This window comes from Myiozetetes cayanensis, unplaced genomic scaffold (assembly GCF_022539395.1).
Source record: "Myiozetetes cayanensis isolate MyiCay16 unplaced genomic scaffold, myiCay2020 scf2-11, whole genome shotgun sequence".
NCBI lineage: Eukaryota > Metazoa > Chordata > Aves > Passeriformes > Tyrannidae > Myiozetetes > Myiozetetes cayanensis.
The window spans coordinates 108,534,971-108,554,929 of NW_026087411.1; the positions used below are offsets into that span (position 1 = coordinate 108,534,971).

Genomic DNA, 19,959 nt, shown 5'->3' on the forward strand with positions numbered 1-19,959 from the left:
ATATTTAAATTTAGTTTAGAGTAAGATTTCCTTGGATCACAGCTTATCTTTCACCCACATATATCTTTCAAGTAACAGAGGAGCAGTCTTCTAAAAAGATTCACTTTAAAAGGTGAAAGAAAAGTGATAAAACCAGGGGGAATGACTTTAAACTGAAAGAGAGTGGGTTTATATTAAATATTAGGAAGAAATTGTTTACTATGAGGATGGTGAGGCACTGCCACAGGTTGCCCAGAGAGGTCATGGCCACTCCATCCCTGGAAGTGTTTAAGGCCAGGTTGGATGGGGCCCTGAGTGATCTGGTCTAGTAGAAGATGTCCTTGCCCATGGCAGGGGATTTGGAACAAGATGAGCTTTAAGATTCCTTCCAACCCAAACCATTCTATGATTCTGTGAAATAAAGGTTGTGTGCCCTACTGAGTGCTTGGGGTCAGTACCATTGGTAGTGAAAGGACAGCAGAGGCAGGTGATAGAGTGCAAATATTTCCCACAGCATGAGGTGCCTTGTCAGCAGCAGGGATTGCCTACAGAGTTGAAGGAACTAACCCAAAAAATGGAGGATGGAGGAGCACTGGCTGAATAGCATCAGATGTACTAATTCAGCATATTTCAGGCCAATCTCTGCTGCTTTCCCAAAAGGAAGGCCCTGGTGGCTGTGTAAATAGCCTCTCAAGGCAGAAAATACTATCTGTGGTCAATTTTTTCTTGGGTGCCTGTGTGTATTCAGCCCTGATAATTCATTAAATACTAGTGCATTCTTGGTGCCATGCTCTTGCTCTTGCTGAGATGCCACCATGCTGCTAGAGACAAGTGTTTGGATTTGAAATAGCTAACTTGGGCTTTGCATTTTGGAGTAGATTCTAATCACTGAGTAGATTAGTAAGAGTGTTTCTGCACATTACTTAGTGAAGTGTCATTCTAAAAGAACCATGAATGGCTATATGAAGTTCTGCTCTTCTACACATCTAGTGGTGGCATCAGGATCCATCTTTTCATGACACCTATAAGTATCAGGCAGATTAAGTGGAATTAGTAGTGTTCATGGAAGATAGCTGAATAGGGTGTATTTTTTTTCTTACATGGGTTTCTCTAAGGAAAAATTATAAAAACCAACCTCTGAAGAAGTCTTCTGTCTTGTGCACTTCTCCCTCACTTACCTGCAGCTGCCATTTCTTGACATGAAAATGCCTGCATTCCCAACCTTACTATAAACCAAAATGCTGTTAGTATCATGTTCCCTATCTGACCAGTAATGGGCAGCAGAAGGTTGTGGGATTTATGGGCAGGGTCAGTTGGGACTATGATTCAGGGCTGCTGACAATGCCCCATGGACTTTGCTTCCATTGACCACAGCAGAACTCTTTAACTCTGTGTTGGTTTTTTTAGGGCACAAGACCTCGATTCATCCCGTTCCTGAGGTGTCAGTCTTGGCAGGAGCCTCTCGGTTTTACTGTAGCACAAACAACTTTAACTGTCTTATTGCTGGGCGATGTGGTGTCATGTACTCATGATGTGGTGTCCTTGTACCGAGTTCACATTCACTGGATGTCACATAGATAAAGTCAGACCTCATGATTTTGGTTTCCAGTGCTGAGTTTAGGACCTGGTTGCTCGTGTTTTCCAGTGTATCATAGAATCATAGAATGTTTTGGGTTGGAAGGGACCTTAAAGATCATCTAGTTTCAGTGTTCTTAATGGGTTAGATGGGTTTTAGACTTTTTTTGGGTTTTGATATATATGTTCAGTTTGCTATTTATTACAAAAATAATTGATGGACCTCCTCATGGATTGAAACAACAGATGTCCTAAACCATCTCTATCTCCTACATGTAAATTAGCCTCTGCTTTTAGTAGAAATGATGGATGTGTCATGATTTATTTTGTTGTATGTGAATATGGAGAGGTTTAACTTATGACTTCAAAGACTAACTGTGTCACAGGGCATAAATATCATTTGCATAAAACTAGAGCACTGCAAAACCACCCCTCTTCATATTACAGATTTTGAGCAGCAGAACAGTTGGATTTTCTTTTGCTTTCCTGAGTTTGGGGCCCTGAAGGCAGCTCAAGCCACAATGGCTGTTGATGTCCCTAGAGGATCCATTATAGTGACTGCTCAGGAGAGGCAGAATTTCAGCAGCCAGGGGGGGCTGGTTCTGGGTCACACATCCTCTCACTCCTCCTGACCATGGCCTTGGTGCCAAAGAGAAACAGTAGTGCAAGAACTGCTCTGTTTCATGACACTGAAAACATCCCTCTGGTACTCTCTGCACACTGAAAGTGCTGCATTCAGGGCTTCCCTGTGCTGGTGAGTTGGCTCAAAACAGGAACTTGCAGAAGAAAATTGTAAATGGGCAGGGGCAACACAGAAAAATGTTTTTTCTCTTGTGGCAGAGGGTCAGATATATACCCTCAAACCCACTGCAGGAAAAAGAGGCTATGGGCTTGGGCTATTTCATAGGTGAAGTGAATGCTTGAAAGGATGATCCACTCTGCTACTTTTCCTGCCTCCTGGCACTGGGGTGTCTCTTGGCCTGAGGACAGCATCCACAAGTAGTGGGATCACTTCTGTGCTCAGTGCTGTCCACATTTTCAACACATAATGGCAGTTCTGGGTGGGCAGCTGCAGATGAGGAGTCTGCAGGCTTGGTCACTTACACATGCAGAGTCTTGTGGTGCACAGAGGGGAGAAGTGCCAGTACTGGTGAAAGCCTCCCTGCTCATTTCCACCATCTTTTTGACTGATGTTCCCATATAAATGTTGGGAATGTTCATATGGACAACTGAGTAGTAAAAATCACAGCACAGCAGGAAGCAAAACTTCCTTGCAGGAATCTTGATTTGTAGCTCTCATCATGGTTAGGTATCAAAGCCAGTTAGGTGTTAGTCTTATCGCAGCTTCCAGAATCTATTTCTTCAGAAACAGGGAGAAAGTGTCAACAACATCAATAAGGAGTGAATTTAGTAGCTGATCAAACAGATAGACATTATTTAGAGTTCAGTCTTGCACAAGACTCAGACATACACTTAATTGGAAAGCTGATTTTCTTTATAGAATTAGGTTTTTAACTAGATGCAATCTCTGCCTACAAACCTCAGACCTGTTATTTGTTGTGGACCTGTTCCAAAACTTGCCTGAGTGTTTGGAAAGACTTCACCAGCCTCAGTGACAGCTGGAACTGTCTTTGCAGTCACAGTCTATCAGCAGGAGCAGAACCGTCCCTCGTGCTTATATAAATATTAAACATTCAAATTGTATCAGAGCTCTTCCAGTGCCTCCTTTTCGGGCAAGGGACTTATTCCAGTTTTGTTATTGCACTCAGGATGAAGTGGTTGGAGGGAAACCTCCACAAATCCCTGTTTTATTCTTCTTCCATAAGCAAAGCTTTGCTGCCAAGGTATTAACAAGGGGCTTCCAAAATACAACCCAGGGGATATCATTCCAACTTTTAGACTTCTTGACCTGAGTCTTATTAATAAGGGGCTCCTGGAGAGTTTCTTCTGTTCCACAAGGGTATTTTGGTAGCCTGTGGGGCTAACAGTAAATTCCCTAGAAGATACTGCTCCTACTGTTTGTCTGGCCATGTTTGATGCTGCACCTTTTACTGGGGGCCCTCTGAAATTTTCCTCCCCACTGAGGTTTCAGAATGCATGAAGCCATCACAGAAAGCCAGCAGCGTTAATGCCTAGATTGTTTTTTATTTATTGAAACAATTTATTATAATAGCAATAACAACCTTGGCCTGTGGCATTTCCTGGGGAATTAATGAGAGTCTGGGCTGATGCTCCCAGCAGATTGTTAGCCCTCAGGAAATAGGCTCCGTAATTGCTGCTGGTTTGGTTGGAAAAATAAAATAAAATGTGTTTCTAATTTTTGGCCAGTTTGAGTCCCTAGAAAACGGTGGTTTTTGTATGGAGGGTTACATAGACCATATATATTTGTCTGCATGGATTAAATTCAGGCTTGAATCACTGACATTTTCATCAATGCATTCAACCAAGAAAAGGAAAGACAAGGAAGGGGAAAGATATCCCCAGCTAAAGAAACTGATGGCAACTGGGGTCTGCTAAAAGCTCTCAGTTGTCATCGACAGCAGTGGAAGAAAAAGCTACACTGGTTAAAATCTATGTGTTAGTGAGTGTACACACACACACATTCACATGAATGCATATCAGAATTATATTAATTCCTGCTACTGATGTCCACACAGTTTTAAAGAACTTTTTTCAAGTATAATGAGTGTTTTGAGGAGCTTCAGTGTTGATATGATGCATCTGATCCACTTTTGAGCTTTTGGAAGATGCTGAGCATCCATTTGCTGAAGAGGGTGCCCCTCTTTGGTCTTTGCAAGTAGAACATGCCATTGGGGAGGCTCTCAAAATCACTTATGGACCGTCAAACCTCTAAATCTAGGCTGTTGCTGACTTGGTGACTTCAACTGAGAAAAAGCAGAGTGAGCTCATGGTTTTTAGTTTAAGTTGCTCTTTCTGCTGTGAAAAAAAAAAAAGATGCTACTGCTGTGCAAGTGGAGTGTAAGTATGATGAATGCCAAGACTGCGGTTGAACGTAAGGTTATAGCTCCGTGAGGAAGTCCAGACAGTGTCTCAGATATTGACAGAGTAGCTGTAGGAGCTCATAAATGCCACTGGAGCCCAAAGATTCAATTACAGCCATCGCACTGCATGAAGGGCTGTACGTACAAGCACGAGCAGGGGATGAAAGATGGTTACTTAAGTAGCAATCAAAGTGCATTTTGCTCATAAGCTGCATACAGTAGCATGGAAAAAGAGAGCGCGGAGGAGAAAGGAAAAGCAGGACATGGGCAAAAACGGGGGCACAGAAACCGCATGTGTCTGTGTCTCAGGCTCCCATCCATGTCTTTTTTATGAGCTGCTTTAAAGGAACAAGCAGTGGAACTAATGCAACCAAATCAAGCCCATGTGTGTGCTGAATGTGGTGCTCAGGAAAGTGTGCCTGGTGTCCTGTCAGCCAGGCGGAGCTGAGACAGGCTGGACCCAGTGCCTTCTAATATGAACACATCAATCCTGCCTGTTGGCTCTTCTCACACTCCCACGCTCCAGGTGTCCCCAGAGCCCTCCTTAGGGCTACTTGCAAAAGGACCTTAGTGATTAGTGTCCTCAGTTACATTGCACATGGAGGTAAAAGTCTCTTCAGGCATGATTCTGCTTTCCCTGGAGTTTCCAAATCTCTGAAATTTAAGGCACTTCTTCACTGTTCACACAAGACCAGATGGGCAGCAACAGCAGCAGCTTTGCTACTGCACAAATGAGGCTGAAGTTCTAATTTGAGTCCTGTCCCCTGAGTTCACAGTAGCCATTAGCTTCATTGGAGCAAGGATTTCATTTGCCAGGCTGCTACAGGGGTCATTGGCATATCCTTCATGCCTGCTCTGGTATCTTCTCTTTTACCTTTGGATTTTGGCTGTCTCACTTTTGTCAAAATATCTCACTTTAAAGCCTTTGGTTTTGGTCTCACTTGGATTTCCAGCTAACTACTGCTGCATTTTATAGAATGCTTGGAATGAACCTTAAAGATCGCCTAGTTTCATCCTCCCCTTCATGAGCCCACTGGTACATTCAGTTTAGTGCCCTGTTTGTTGTGTCACAGCAGAGTTTGCAGGAAGCTGGTCCACATCTTTCTCTTTTTAGGCTTACTGAAGGTGTATGCTGCACTTTCCTCCTTTTTTTTGCTCCCTCTCAGCTTGATTTTTTCCCCATGTCATCCATGTCAACCATCAGTTTAATGTTTTATTAGCCAATTCTCAGACTATCTTGACATCTTCCTCCACCTTGGCTTGTCAGTCACCTTTGAGATTCATTTGAGAGAGAAGTGAAGAGCACAAAGGTGTTTTGTCTCTGTAACTGTTCTATGAGCATATCCAGGCACCAAACTACACGCTGCCTTGAACAGTGCATGAAACAGTGTTTGGGTTCTGACCGCAAAATTAGAGAATAATTTAGGTTGGAAGAGGCCTCTGTGAGTCTTCCGGTCCAACCTCCTGCTCAGAACATGACTAACTTCAGATTTAGAGCCAGCTTTGAAATTAGAGCAGGGTTTTGTCCTGTTGATTTTTGAACACCTTTAAATAGTTTCCAGTTCACCTTCTGCAAACTTTGCTTTAAGGAGACCAGCTGGATAAAGGACCGCTTTTAAAAACACAGTGGGAGGAAGTAAAAGTAAAGTCTTTTAGCCACAGAGATCTTTTGAGGCCAAATGTCAGGCTCTCAGCTGGTGGGAGCTGTTACAGATCCATCACTCAGTTCAAGGGAATAAGACTCATCTGGGGAACTGATTCCATCCTTCAGTGCAGGACACCCAACAGACACTGCAGAATAGAGCTGGCCTTGGCACTTCTGCTGGGTTCACCTTTACCCATTTAGCGTGCCTATAAAAAAGGTGATTCAGCCCAGGGGAATTGCAGTTACAACATTTATCATAATTACACTTCCAAGTAGTCCCATGGAAAAAAAAAGAAAAGAATGTGGTAAATAAACAAGATGGCCTAGTTTGAAAGGCACTGTGGATCCTTTGGAGTCCTGTTATATCACCTCAGAAATGTGGCTGTGCAGCATTCATCCTGTTAGTGCACTGACTCCAGCTATGCCCGTGGAGCACAGGTATACATTTTGGTGGTCTGGGCAGGAAGCCAGCACACTTGCCTTAGATAAGCAAATGAAACCTATGAATAAATAATATGCATTTTTTCCATGCTGCCAAGCCTCCCACTTCAGCTGGGCCACAGCACAGAGAGCATATAAAGTTTTGTAATCATCTTTATGCCTGTTATGAAGATAGTGGATGTGACAGCAAGATGCACTTACCTGCTGCTGGGAGTGTAGCATGCTGGCAAAAACCCCGTGAGAAATAGCTTTTAATTCCGTGGGCTGCTCTTTTGCCTTCCAGACAACTCCAAGACATGGCTGCAGCAAAACCCACATTCTGCATGTGGGCAAATGCCTTGGCAGCAAATCCACAGTTTAAATTCTCCTTCCTAATTCCCTCGGGGGGAGGAGGCAAAGGAAGGCATGGACGTAAAAACAGCCAGTGGAAACTCTGCCCCTCCAGAGACCCTGCATGGTGTGTGCATGGAGAGGCTGTGTGTGCTCTGTTCTTTTGAGAGTTGTTCTTGACCACCAATTCCTTTCTCCTGCCAGAAAACCCTGAGCGGGCTGCTCTGTATTTTGTCTCCGGAGTGTGCATTGGACTTGTCCTGACCCTGCTGGCCCTGGTGCTCAGGGTGTCCTGCCGGACGGACTGCAAAAGCTCCTCCTCCAAAAAGCCTCCTCGGGAGCGGGAGAGCGACAGCGACAGCAGTGACAGCGACGACGATTCGGACACCACCTCGGACCTGTCCGCCCGCAGGCACCGCAGGTTCGAGAGGACTTTGAACATGAACGTCTTCACTTCGGCAGAGGAGCTGGAGCGGGCGCAGCGGCTGGAGGAGCGGGAGCGCATCATCCGGGAGATCTGGATGAACGGCCAGCCCGACATCCCAGGGACCAGGAGCCTCAACCGCTACTACTGAAGTGATTGGGAGTCCAGCCGTCCTGCCCTGCACCCTGGGGCTGCTCCACACATGATAGAGGAGAGGGGAGGAAGGAATATTATGTGGGTGTCTCCCTTTTTCCTAACAGGTGTGCCACCTAGAGCGGTGTGGATGGACAGTAATAAAGCTTTCCCCCTCTCCTTCTCCCTTACATGTTGCTATCACCCCTCTTCACGGACACTTTCTGGTTTCAACAGAGGTGGTTGCCAACTTCATTTCTTAGTAGCAGGCAGGAAGGTGACAATTACAGTCCTCCCACATGGGATATGGTGTTTGGCACGCTGCAATACGAGTGCTCCTCTCTTGGCTGAGGAGAGAAGTCTCCCAGGAGTTGGCCTTCATTAAGGATTTTTTTGGTTTCCCTTTCCTGAGGACTGTGGGAGCATTGTGAACAAAATGCCAAATCTGGAAAGATGATTTGAGGAGGGAGGGGGAAGTGCATCCTGATGGATTGTCTTGTGACTTCAGAAGCCATGAGATTAACCCGATTAAAACCCAACAGCAAATATGACTTGTTAAGAACTGGGCGATGGGGGGGAGGGGAATTCTTCCATCATGAAATCATCTCGGTGCTTGGATGTTCGCCATAGTGTATTCAGTTATTTATGGCTGTCTTTTCATCTTCCTTTTCAATGGGAACATTTAGTTTTTTTACTGACACCTCAGGGATAAAATCCTATTATTTTTTTGAGTCTGTTCTCCCTGCTGGCCCCTGTCAAACACAACCCAGTCCACCTCCAACAGTGAAATTATGGTAATATAAGAGATGTGTCAGTGACTGGTGAGAAGTTAACAACCTCAAAGAGGTTGAAAAAGTTTTTCTTTTTGTTTTGTTTTAATATATATATATATATATATGAAGATGCTGCACAGCAATGTGCCTTATTCTTTTGTTGTTGTTGTTGTTGTTGTTGTTAAACTACAGTTTTCCTATGGATAGCAATGCACAATGTTTTATATATTTTATTAAAAAAAATAAAAAAAATAAAATGTCTGTCTTTACCAGAGGAAAAATCAAGACGGAAGAAGCCACATATGACAACAAAATGGGTAATAAATGCTAAATAAACTCTGGTTTGCTTCAGTGGGTTTGAATTTGGATCCTCAGTTTCAGCACAAGTGCTGCTTGAGGGAGAAGCTTTGGAATAGTAGCAGACCTCTACAAGCAATAAAGCCTGATGTTTTCTGCAAGCTGGAACCTGAAGGCATTTTTTTTCTTTGGCTGCAGCCCATCAGTCTGCTTTTGTGGTTCACATGGGGCAGGAGTAGCTGAGCAGTGTGGTGGTTCTCAAGGGGCCACCCCAAAGCCTACCTATCCCCAAGACTCAAATCATACCTGGGCCAGAAACAAATGCTAAACAAACAAAAAGCACCCCTCATATGCAAGAAAAGGTCCAATGTTTTAGTGCTTCCTCAGTTGTCCCATGGAGCATTCCATGTGATATTACCACCCTGCTTGTTCCCAGGCGCCAGTTCACATCACTTCAGTCATAGAACTTGCTGTTTTCACACTTGTATGACACTGCTGTCACCTTCATGGCTTTGGGTTTGCTCCTCTCTCATTTAGGCATTTTAAGGGTTATGTATATAACATATATATATTAAGGGTTCACCAAATGCTGACAATGCAAATAAATACCAAAAGCTCTGACTACCCACAGCTTTTCCTGAGTGTTAAAGAGAGATCTGACCACAAAATGACTGAGGATGTTCGAGTGGGGCTGTAATGGTTCAGGTGCTGTGACAAACAGCTGTGTGGTGGAACTGATCCCTGGCACCAGGGGCCTTCTTGGCACTCCTTGGGGTCACCATGGGGCTGCATCTGAAGTGCCCACAACTACTGCTTCTGGGTCTTGCAGGGTGAGAGCAAAGTTGAGTAACTGCATCTAGTGGTACTGGTAATGTCAGAGGTCAGGCTGGCAGGTGAGAAGTGGCTTCACTTGGGAAGGCAATTCTAGCACTGCAGGGCAATTCCTGGTCCTGGTCCCCTGATGATTCAAATGGAAATAATCTGTACTGAACTAGGATGTAATTTTGCAGCTAATATTTAGAAATAAAGCAGGAGTCAGGTCCCAAGCCCGTGATTCCCATCACCAGGTGCTTTAGCTGGAATGTTGATCATACTCTGCTGAAGGTGTTGAGGAGCAAAATGATGGGGTGAGGTCAGTTTTGGCCATGTGTTTTCCCCTATAGCCATACAGTCCCTCAGCCTTGGTGATTACAGGACAGCATATTTTCAGATTTAGAGTGCTGTGTCCTGGGAGATAGCTTGCAAAACTGATTTTAAAAATGTTATAAATGAATGGATTTATGGTATGATTTTCCCAAAGGATTTTTTCTTTTTTTTTGACTACAGGAAAGAGCAACAGTGGTAAATCTGATACACATATATATATACCTGATGCACATATGAGGGATTAAAATACCTGCTTCAAATGTAAATCACAACAGAACTTGAGTTACAAATGGATGAGCAGTTCTCCCTTAGCATTGCTAGTGCTGCTGTAAATCTTCCAGATGAAGTCTGCAATACAAAGGAGCAGAGCTGAGCAGACAAGCCCATCCCAACCTTGCCCTAGGTAAGAAGATGTAACACAAGTAGTCTCACTGCCTTCATGGCACATGCAATACCTTCATGTACCTTCTGGCTCCTGTTTTTGTTCTCAAGGATGAACATTTCTAAGAATACTTGGAAGAAAACAGAAAAAGTGCAATCCTTTGAGCAAAATAAAAGACTTTAAGTCATTCTGTAACTATTTCTGGATTTCTCCCAAAGTACTGAATAGTTTGTCTGGTGGACAAAACACAAATTTATGGGGCAGGAGTTGGTGGTTTGCCTTTAGATCTATCAGTGGAGCAAAATCAGTCACCTGGAGTATAGAAGAGCTGGATTCACTGAGGGCAGGGTCAAATCTGTATATCTTACCCACAAAAAAAGTATTTTAAGCTTACAGAGGTTTGAAGCTGTCCAGTTTCCATCTTTTGTGTTGTACTCACCATGTCATATGAAGTATTAAAACACTCATAGAGCCAGAGAGCAGAGAATAAATGCTTTCCTATTAGCCTAATGTGAATCTCTCTTGTAGGAGATTATGCATAGCTCTTCTGTCTTACTTCCATGCTTACCTAATATTTTACATTAAAGTGAAATATTATTTCCAGAATAACATTATTCAAATTCCCTGAGACAGATAAAGGAGTTGAAATAAATTTGTCCTGTTTCATGAATGAATTTCTTAATCAGTGACCTTTTGGATAAAAAGATGCTGAGGTAATTTTCCATGTGAATCTGTTCTTTATGCCTCAGTTTAAGTTTAGATTCTATAACCAAGGGTAACAGAGTAGTTATGGACTCTGAGTTGCTTGGACAGTTGATAATAAGGGGAAGCACATGACATTGTATTTAAAAGAGTCAGGATTGCAGTTGCCATGTATCATCTACTGGGCTGCAGTCTTGGGGCAAATGAGCCTTGAGAAGTAAAATGCCTGTGCTCGATACTTTCTCACCTCTACAAGTTACAGGGTACTTGGATTAGCAGCCACAGAATCATGCAGTTTAATAGCTTGTACCATGTTGGCTTTGGAAAAGAATGTGGTGGGTTGGAAATTGTGGGTCATCCTCCTGGGAGAAGCTGAACACATGCGAGTAATGGGTCAGGATTTCAAAGCATTTACTGTCTGGTGGGACAGATGGGACTGGGACAGGAGTCACAGCTGTGCGTGGAGAGATGGTAGAGAGGAAAGTTATTCCAGTCAGATACCCACTCTGCTCTCCTACTCACTCCCCATTACCCCTGACTTCTCAGGGCTGTTTTCCCCTCCCACTATCATTTGGCCCATCAGCACTGACCTCTTTTGCAGACCTGTGTTCAATGTACCCTGAAAATCTCAGTAATATGGTGTTTGCTGCCTTTCCCATGTCCACCCTGGTGTTCATATCCTCGATGAATTCCAGCTGGTTAATGAGGCATGTCTTTCCCTTCCAGAAACCTCAGTGCCACTACTTAACCCCTTGCCTGCCATCTTTCCCAGCACCCTGGGGACTACACAAATAAAGTGAGCTCCCTGAGCCACTGTACTGCCAGGATGTACAGCATATGCCCGTGATGCTGCAGGGAATCTGAATTTCCTTTTGTGCTACATGGAGTGTCTCAAGTTTCTGGAGGTGTCACAAGCAATTAATCATCTTAGACTGGCCCAGAAATCCTTCTGCTCAGAATCATTATGGAGGTCTTCACCACAGTGAAGTTTTAATAATGCAGTCTGAGGTTCTAGTGTCCTTAGATACCCCCAAAAGTAATTCTTGGTGTTGTTTGCCTTTTCTTGTGCGCTCATTAGAATTGGTGCAGCTTGGCCCTTCACGTAATTTCCTCCCTTTTTGTCCATTAGTCTTTTTTTGTGGTTGCCTCAACGACTCTCAGTTAAACAGAGTGAATGAAAAAGGCAGTAATGATTTTGGTTCCTCACATGCAGCTCACCTTTGTGTTGCACTGTGTGTGCATTGCTACACCCCTGGTCTGAAGGTGCTCATTCACTCAGAGTGGATGTGGTGGTTTAGGAGTATTTAAGCAAATCAGTTGCTTTGGGGGTTTTTAGTTACCTTCCAGTGAATGGATCTGTGACAGTGATGCAACGTCACCATTTGGAATATTGCCTCTGGAAGCCCCAGGGGCACTGGTGTGATGTCACTGGGAATTACATGTGGGCTGACCCATGGCCATGAAAGCTGTTTGGAGGTGTATGTGCCATGGATGCTCTGGGAAGTGTGTTTTGGTGGACACTTGCTCATATCATCAAAGCCTACCAGTTCCCACGTGGACCTCTCCGGAAGGATGGGTGGCTTTGTCCTCAAGGCTAGAAGAGTGCAACTGGCCCATGATTTCCCTTGGGAGGTGTCTGCTTGCTGAAGGGAGGTACAGATACATTCCTTGTTTGAGTTCCTGGAAATTTGGACAGAACTACTCCAGAGTCAGGTTTAATGGGTGCCAACACTGATTCTCTTTTCCCTCTATCTGTTTACTGGTGGATAGCTCCAGAAGGTCCCCAGGGGAGGAGGTGCTGCACCAACACTCTCAACACTGAACTGATCAGACCCCTTGACAGGTTGGGAATAAGGGACAGGGGATTCCTGCTGCCAGACCTGTAATCACCAAACAGGGTTTTCTGGTGCTGAAACTTTAACAAGAGCCAAAGAAATGGAGCCACTCTCTGATGGCAAAAGTTGAAATTGTTGAAGTAGTTGAAGTAGATCTTGAAGTAGTACTGGGGTGCTGTGGTCAGGACCACGGGCTTGGCCAGGCATCTGTGATACCCATCACTACTACTATTACAACCTACCAAAAATGGCAAGATTTACTGGCCTGCTCTTCTAGAACCAGTTCCTGAGGGACCTGAGGAACAGTCTGATTTTTCAGTGCTGGAGAAGACACTAATTTGGGGTCAAAATTTCCCACCTATGTGTATTTGTTAGTGATGGCTTCGCAGTGCATTTGTGCACTTGCAAACATGTGGTTGCTTCCCAAACCACTCAGGTGTTTTGTTACACCTGCTTTCTCCTCTTCCCTCCTATCCCAGTGACAAAAAGAATCGGTAAAACTAAAGCCTCAGTATCCTCTCCCAAACTCTGAGCAAATAAAAGTAAGGTTTGTTTTTTTTTCTTTCTACCGTAACAGAGCCCATATTAAGCACTTGGAAAAATAGTCAGGTAGGGATTTTTTTAATTTTGATTTAAAGATATTAATTTTAAAAGAGGGTTCTCCAAAGAATATGTTATGTTTTCTTATCAGTTGTCCTTCTAGAGGAGCTTCTAATCAGTAGTGGTGGGCATGCTATTGTGCTAATGCCCAATCTCTCGTTCTTTGGAAGTGTTTTTTCTTTTATATGTCCCAGTCCCTCCTGTTACTCCTTTGCTGAGTAATCCCTTAGAGTTCTCCTCCCATTTGCCCTCTAGATTGCCCAGCTATGGCTAGGGCTGTAATTTGTGGCAGACCACATTCCTGTGGCTGACCTCTCCTCCTTCTTTACTTCTGGATGGCTAGGGACCTGTGCTACCTGTTTTCCACTTGCTGCTGAAGAAACATGGGGTTGTGGCATTGGAATGGATCTTGGCTTTCAATAGTTCATCTGCCATTGTTAAGTGGTGGACTGGGGGGCAGGGATCAGGGGTGGAAGAAAAAAAAATCAAAACTTGGATTTGGATTGTTTTTTTTCTGTTGAAGGACATCATTTCGAGCAAAGCTGGGTGACTGAGAAGGAAAGTCTCATGTTGAGGCTGAGCTTGAACAGGGCAAATGCAGTCTTGAAGTGGAACCTATTTCTGCCAAGGCTTAGTGTTCTTTGTTAAATGCAAACAAACCGTCCTGAGAGCTTCAATCATTTCTCCTGCATAATAAGCTTATGTTTTTAGGCCAAAAATTTTCTGAGGAAAACAAGTGACAGCAGATGGAGAAAAAAAAATCAAGTTTCTTTCTCTAAGCTATGAGAAAACACCTTTCCCTTTCCATTATGACATCACGAAGAAATATAAGTTATAGTGGTTTGATGGAAAGTGGCATTTAAAAAACCTGAAATGGGACATTTAAGTGAAAAGGTATATTCCTTTGCTGTTTCTGGTGGATTATTGACTTGGTTTGTTTATTTTCTTGTTATGTTTGGAGTCTGGTGTTTCTCTGTATCACGAGTGAAACAAAAAACTCCCTGCAGCACTTTTCTAGGGATGCAGTGCCACACTGGAAAAACATCCTTTGGTTTTTGAAAAGGCAGTAATTTATACATTCCATTTCTTGCCAAAGTCTCTAAAATCCCTTTTTTATGAGGAATGGTCCTCTCCTCATTCCCCATGTGAGGGGACTTGTTAAATGAATGAATTGTTTAGAAGGGACAGAAGTAGTTCTCCTTCCTCCAGCTCCTGCATTTTTGAAGCCTCTAGACCACCCAGGAACAGCAGAGTCCAGAGGCATCTTATGGTTTTTCAGAACTGTTCTTTGCATGAATTTCTTTCCTTTCTGGAAAAAGCTCTGTGCTGCTCTGAAGGAACAGACCCAGCCCTATCTCTGTGTTGCTGTTTCAGCCTGTGGCTGTCCTGGGTGTCCAAGTTCCCAATGTGATTGCAGTACCAGTAAAACATCTGTGCATTCCTGGCATCTTTTGAAAGGGCAGTTCAAGAGAAAAAGTTCAGTAAGGATCAAGCAAACCAACGTGAGTCAGAACTGGTGGATCCAAAGTCAATGCAGGATTTTTCTCCTGGAACTGGAAGTGGTCTGGCAATGACAAGTTGGCTTCTGAGAACTGACTGAAAAAACAGAAAAAGTGATTCCTAATGATACTGCCTTGAAGACTACAGACCTCACCAGACAGCACTTCCAGAGGATGCTTTTCCTGGAAGGGAAGATTAAATGCTGCCCGACAAGACCCTGAAAGCTGCCACCCACAATCTTCATGTACTTTTGAAACTCCCCTGATATTTCTTTTACTGGGGTTCATGGTAGAGAGGAGAGGAGAGGACAGGACAGGACAGTATCAAGAACAAGAGGTCTGGGAAACAGAGGGCCCCTTGCATCTAAGCACCTTGCTTCCCAGCATCCAGGTCCCTCTCCCAACCTCCAGGCATTCCAAAATCTCCCGCAGCTGAAGTCCTAGAGGTTCATTTGACTGATGACATAGGTTATGACACAGTCTCCAGTAAGTTACTTGATCCTTTTGGATGAGAGGTCTAGCCTTAAAAGTTTTATTTCCAGAGCATGACCCACTTTCAGCAGTGAAAACTTTTTGTGGTGCAGGGTAAGTTCTCTCTAACTTCTGCAAAAGAAAGGTCCTATTTCTTCTTGTAAGCAGCTTAGTGTGGTTGAAGCTGTATGGCCAACTGGTGGGATGTGATTTACCACAGGCATATTTATGCACTGGCTATGAAATATGCTCAGTTTTCCAGGATGGAAAAATGCCATTTGAATGCAAACTAATTATATTTACTTCCTTATTGTAAATTGCCATTGAAAACCAAAAACAGCAGTGACAGCAGTCAGTGTTTATGTCTAATACACCCACACAGATCTCTTCCAGGGAAAGGATGAAGGAGTAAATAGTTTCTGAGTGTATCATTTTAATTTGGACTACTTCTAGTTCATATCCAGCTATTATAGTGACATAGAAAAACAGATTTTGACTTGTAATCTGGAATATTTCAATTAAAAATTGCCTAACAGATGAATTGAGAAAATCCATTACAACTAACCCTTTTCCACAAAGCTGTTCTTTTTCTTTAAGCAAGAAAATCTTTTGCTGAAAACTGCTTAAGTAATCCTATTCACCAGGAGCCAGTGAAGCCGAAGCTACAGTCAGGCTGCACATAAATCAGACTTTTTAAATAATAGCAAAAATTAGGGATTGGAAGAAATTAACATGGGATGGTTTCAATGTGATGGGAAATTTTTAATCATTGTAGGAGGTTTCTGAAGGACATTCTTCCTTCTGGAAAATATGGAAATTCAGAGTAGGTCTTGACATGTGGTACAATAGTGGTATTAGATGGTCTGAAAAGCTCTTGCCATCCATAAAATATGATGAGACCTCCTTCCATGGGCAATATGCTGCCCTCAGCCAGATGCAGGGCTGTGCTATGGCCCATATACTTGTAGAGTAACCCAGTGTTGTGGTTTTGCTTTGGGTCAATTTGCTTTCACACCCCCCCAGCCCCCAATTACTATAAGTTGAGAGAAAGTTTATGCAGACAAAAGAGACTGGATTTGGGAAAATAATATTAACATTTATTACTAGCAAACTAAAACTAAAGAACTACATCTACAACAATTCTGTTTAAGTAAAAGTACTGTGTATTTACAGAAATACTTCTCCCCCCTTTATATCCGTCCAAGGAGGAGAAGCAGTCTGTTTCTCCATTCTCAGAGCTCCAGGTCTCTTCAATAACTCTGCAGCACTCTCGTCGCAGCTGGAACTCTTTCTCTTTTTCTCTTTCTCTGTGTTGGCCTCCAGGGCTGGGCCTACTCCCCTCCTGGGCTAAGACTGGAGGCCCTGAAGGTCTTATCTTCCACGGACTTGCAAGGGGACACTTGCCTACCATGGATCTTCACCACAGGGTCACAGGGGATAATGGCTTTTGAGTCCACCCCTGTTTTCCTGTGGAGGTCCCTCCCCACAGGAGAACAGTCCTTGATAGACCTCTCCAGCGTGGGTCTAACATGGATCCCTTACCTGGATCCCAAGCTTACCCGAGCCGTTCTCACTCCGGTGTAAATCTCTGCCTCAGGGTCATAAATCTTCAGCAGCAGCATGGATCCCTCACACGGATCCCAACATCCCACCTGAGCCGTTCTTGCTTCAGCGTAGGTTCTCTCAGGGTCACAAATCTCCAGCACCAGCAGCATGGATCTTTCACTGAGATCCCAAGCTTACCCGAGCCGTTCTCACTACGGCGTAAGCCTCATCCCTCTCAAGGTCATAAATCTTCAACAGGACTCTGCCTCATTTGAGTCCTTCTCATGAAGTCTCGGCTTCCTTGTACATCCACAAGCTCCTCTGTGAGCCGCATGGGATTCTCCTCACCCCAACAATCTTCCAAAGATAGCAGGGATTTTATTTTTCACTCTTTTACCTGCCGAAGGGAGAGAGCGAAAGGGGGAAGAAGCAGACCCCCTTGAAATTTCTCTTCTCTCTCTTCCAGCTGCCAGCTTCGACCTTGGACACTTTGTTATCTCTCTGCTGGAATTTCTTCTGCAGCGGTTTTTCATCCAAGCAGTCAGTCCTCTAAAGTTTTTTTTCTTTCACTCTCCTACATGAGAGAAGGGGGCTTCAGTGCCACACCTAACCCCAGTCCAGGGCCGGGGGAGGAGGGGGCCTGGGCCCCTCTTGGGGCTACCTAATTTCAACTGCGTAACCAACCTTCTCTTCCATTTTCTTAAATATGTAATTAGCAAAGGTGTCACTAAGAGTTTTGATTGGCTTTCTGTCCAGAAATCCACCTGGACAAAACCATCCTCAGCCCCAGGAGCTTGCTGGTGGGCTAAACCACGACACCCAGCAACAGAGCTGGTCAATGCTCTCTTCTAGGTGATGGTCCTGCCCATGGGGGCAAACTTTTGTCCCTGACCAGTAGCTGGCCCAATTAAGGGAAATTGGTTTGTAATAGAAGCAGTCACTGGAGATTTTCCTTTTATTTAAGTGGTTGAGGAGCTGGAAGTCCTGAGTTTACTTTCTTGACATCATGTTGACATACTCACTGGGTCCCATCAGTGCTTGCTGGAGTTTGTAGCCATCATTCACAAAGCTCAGGGGAGAAAAATGACATTTTATGTTCAAAATATGTTTTGGGACTGAGAGAGAGTAAAGTGGGAGGGGGTAAGTTAGTGTGTGTGGAGCACTTTCTCTGCCATGACTCAGAGATGGAGCACTCTCCTCCAGCCTCTGTGAAAGCCCTACACGTTGTTTGGATCAGGCACCCAGAAACAAAATCAGAATGAAGGTGGATATCTACTTTTAAGTCCCTTAGTGAACAATATTGTTAATAACATGGTTGTATGCTCTGGTTTCATGACTCCAGTGAGTAACAATGAGGTATTTCTTTGCAGATGCTGCTCCCTTGGGCTTCATTTTCTGGAACTGCCTCTTTAGGCATTTGCCTGGCTATGAAACTCCATCATATCTGGCAGTGGCTCCTCCTCCCTCTTTGCAGGGTCCAGTCCTTTAGATGTCCAAGCTATAAGAGTGTCTAAATACAAGAGGGTAGTGAGATACTTAGGTCTTAGTCTGTGAAGTAGAATAACCACAAGGCTTAAGATGGGTCCCTTTTAGGTCATTGAAACATGGCCTTTACAGGCCATGGAGATTGCCCTATTTTTTACCAAGGAGATGTTTTCCTAACTTAGGTGGAAAAGCATTAGCTACTGTTCAGATAGGAAGACACCTGGGATATTTCAAGAAGGCTATATCCAAACTCCCATTGTGATGATTGTGAGCTGTTTCCTGAATATACTGATGCTGTGAAAGGGCAATATTTTTGATTTCTAAGCAGGGATATGAATTTGTTGCTGATCCTGTGGAAAAAACCAGAAGCACAGGTGCACTCTTGTGTAAAATAAAACTACTTAGAGCAAAACAGCTAAAAAAGCTGGTAGAACTTCCATTTGAATGTATGAAATATTGATGTACTCAAGGTCCAGGGAAGTGACTTGCACTGATTAGTTCAGTGCAGGACTCTGAATATTGCTTTAGAGTCATTTGTCTCAAAACCAACTACCTCTTCAGAGAAAGAACCCTTTGCAATGTGATTCAGAATTGCAAACTTCTGAATACAAGGTTGTCTTGGTTGTCAATTTTTTAATCTTTCAACCTCAATTCCATGTCATGTGGTTCTAGTGTCATATTTTATCTTTGGTTTTATTCATAACGTGACCATAATTTCCTTACTGACCTTCTATCAGTGTATTCATTATGTTTCAAAGGCACATTGTCCTTTGCTGCCTTATAACTGTAAAGGCAAAATAACTTAATAGTGGTGTACATTTTGAGCAATCATTGAGCAGACATACCCTATAAACGTAATGCATTGCATGGTACAACTATGCAATGTGCCTTGAAAATAATGAGTGTCCACGATTTTTCAGCCTACAAATTATTTTGTGACTTATTTTAGAAAGATCTGCCTAAGAATTAACAAATTTTTTGGTATCTTTCATGTCTAAAGTCCTCACTGTGATGGCTGATATAGAAGTTACTCCTGCCTTTGGGCGTATGAGTCTTCCTACCACTGAAGAGTTCGACATCTCAAACACAGGCCAGCCTTTGTTAGTGCCAACAGACTGGCTGCTGGTCCTGCTTTTCTGAGTGAGAGTTGTGGTGATTTATTAATATCGAAGTCATAGGGGTTTGAAGAACCCAACTCAGCTCTTGCTACAACTATTCATTCTCACATTTAGTTCATAGAATTTAGAAACATTTTCAAGATCACTCCTGGTTTCTGTCCCAGAGAGAACTCTGTTATCCCATGCAGAAAGGAAAACTTCAGCTGGAAAACTGAAAGCACAATAAAATGCAGATATATGCATACATATACACAAACAAACACAGGAAACAGAGCACACTCAGACCTACATACTGATGATCAGTTGCTCCTTTGGAAAATGGGCATTGTGTATTTAACCACAGTAGTATTTTAATTTTACTTCATGAGGATCCACCTTTTTGCCTTACTACATAAATTTTGCTTAAGGATTTTGTGTTCAGCACTTGAAAGCTGTAAAGTTTGACAAGAAAGAGTTTGTCACTCTGGGTAGGAGAGTTCTGGTGGAGCAGGACTGTGTGCCTCACCTTCCCTTGGGACAGCAACAAACAGCTCTCCTTTCAAAGACTGCTGAGGTTTGTGAGGAGCAGTTTTTTGCCA

The 19,959-nt window shown here is 43.5% G+C and overlaps 1 protein-coding gene across 3 annotated transcripts in view; it reads left to right on the forward strand.

Annotated features, from left to right (window-relative positions):
* Positions 1–8,095, forward strand: part of EVA1A (eva-1 homolog A, regulator of programmed cell death) — a 205,919-nt gene extending 197,824 nt beyond the window's left edge. For all 3 annotated transcript variants that reach the window (XM_050315447.1, XM_050315449.1, XM_050315448.1), the window contains one exon: positions 7,177–8,095. In XM_050315447.1, coding sequence (XP_050171404.1) covers positions 7,177–7,547 — 371 coding nt within the window. In that variant the 3' untranslated portion in view covers positions 7,548–8,095. The remainder of the gene's footprint in view (positions 1–7,176) is intronic.
* Positions 8,096–19,959: the final 11,864 nt, after the last annotated feature.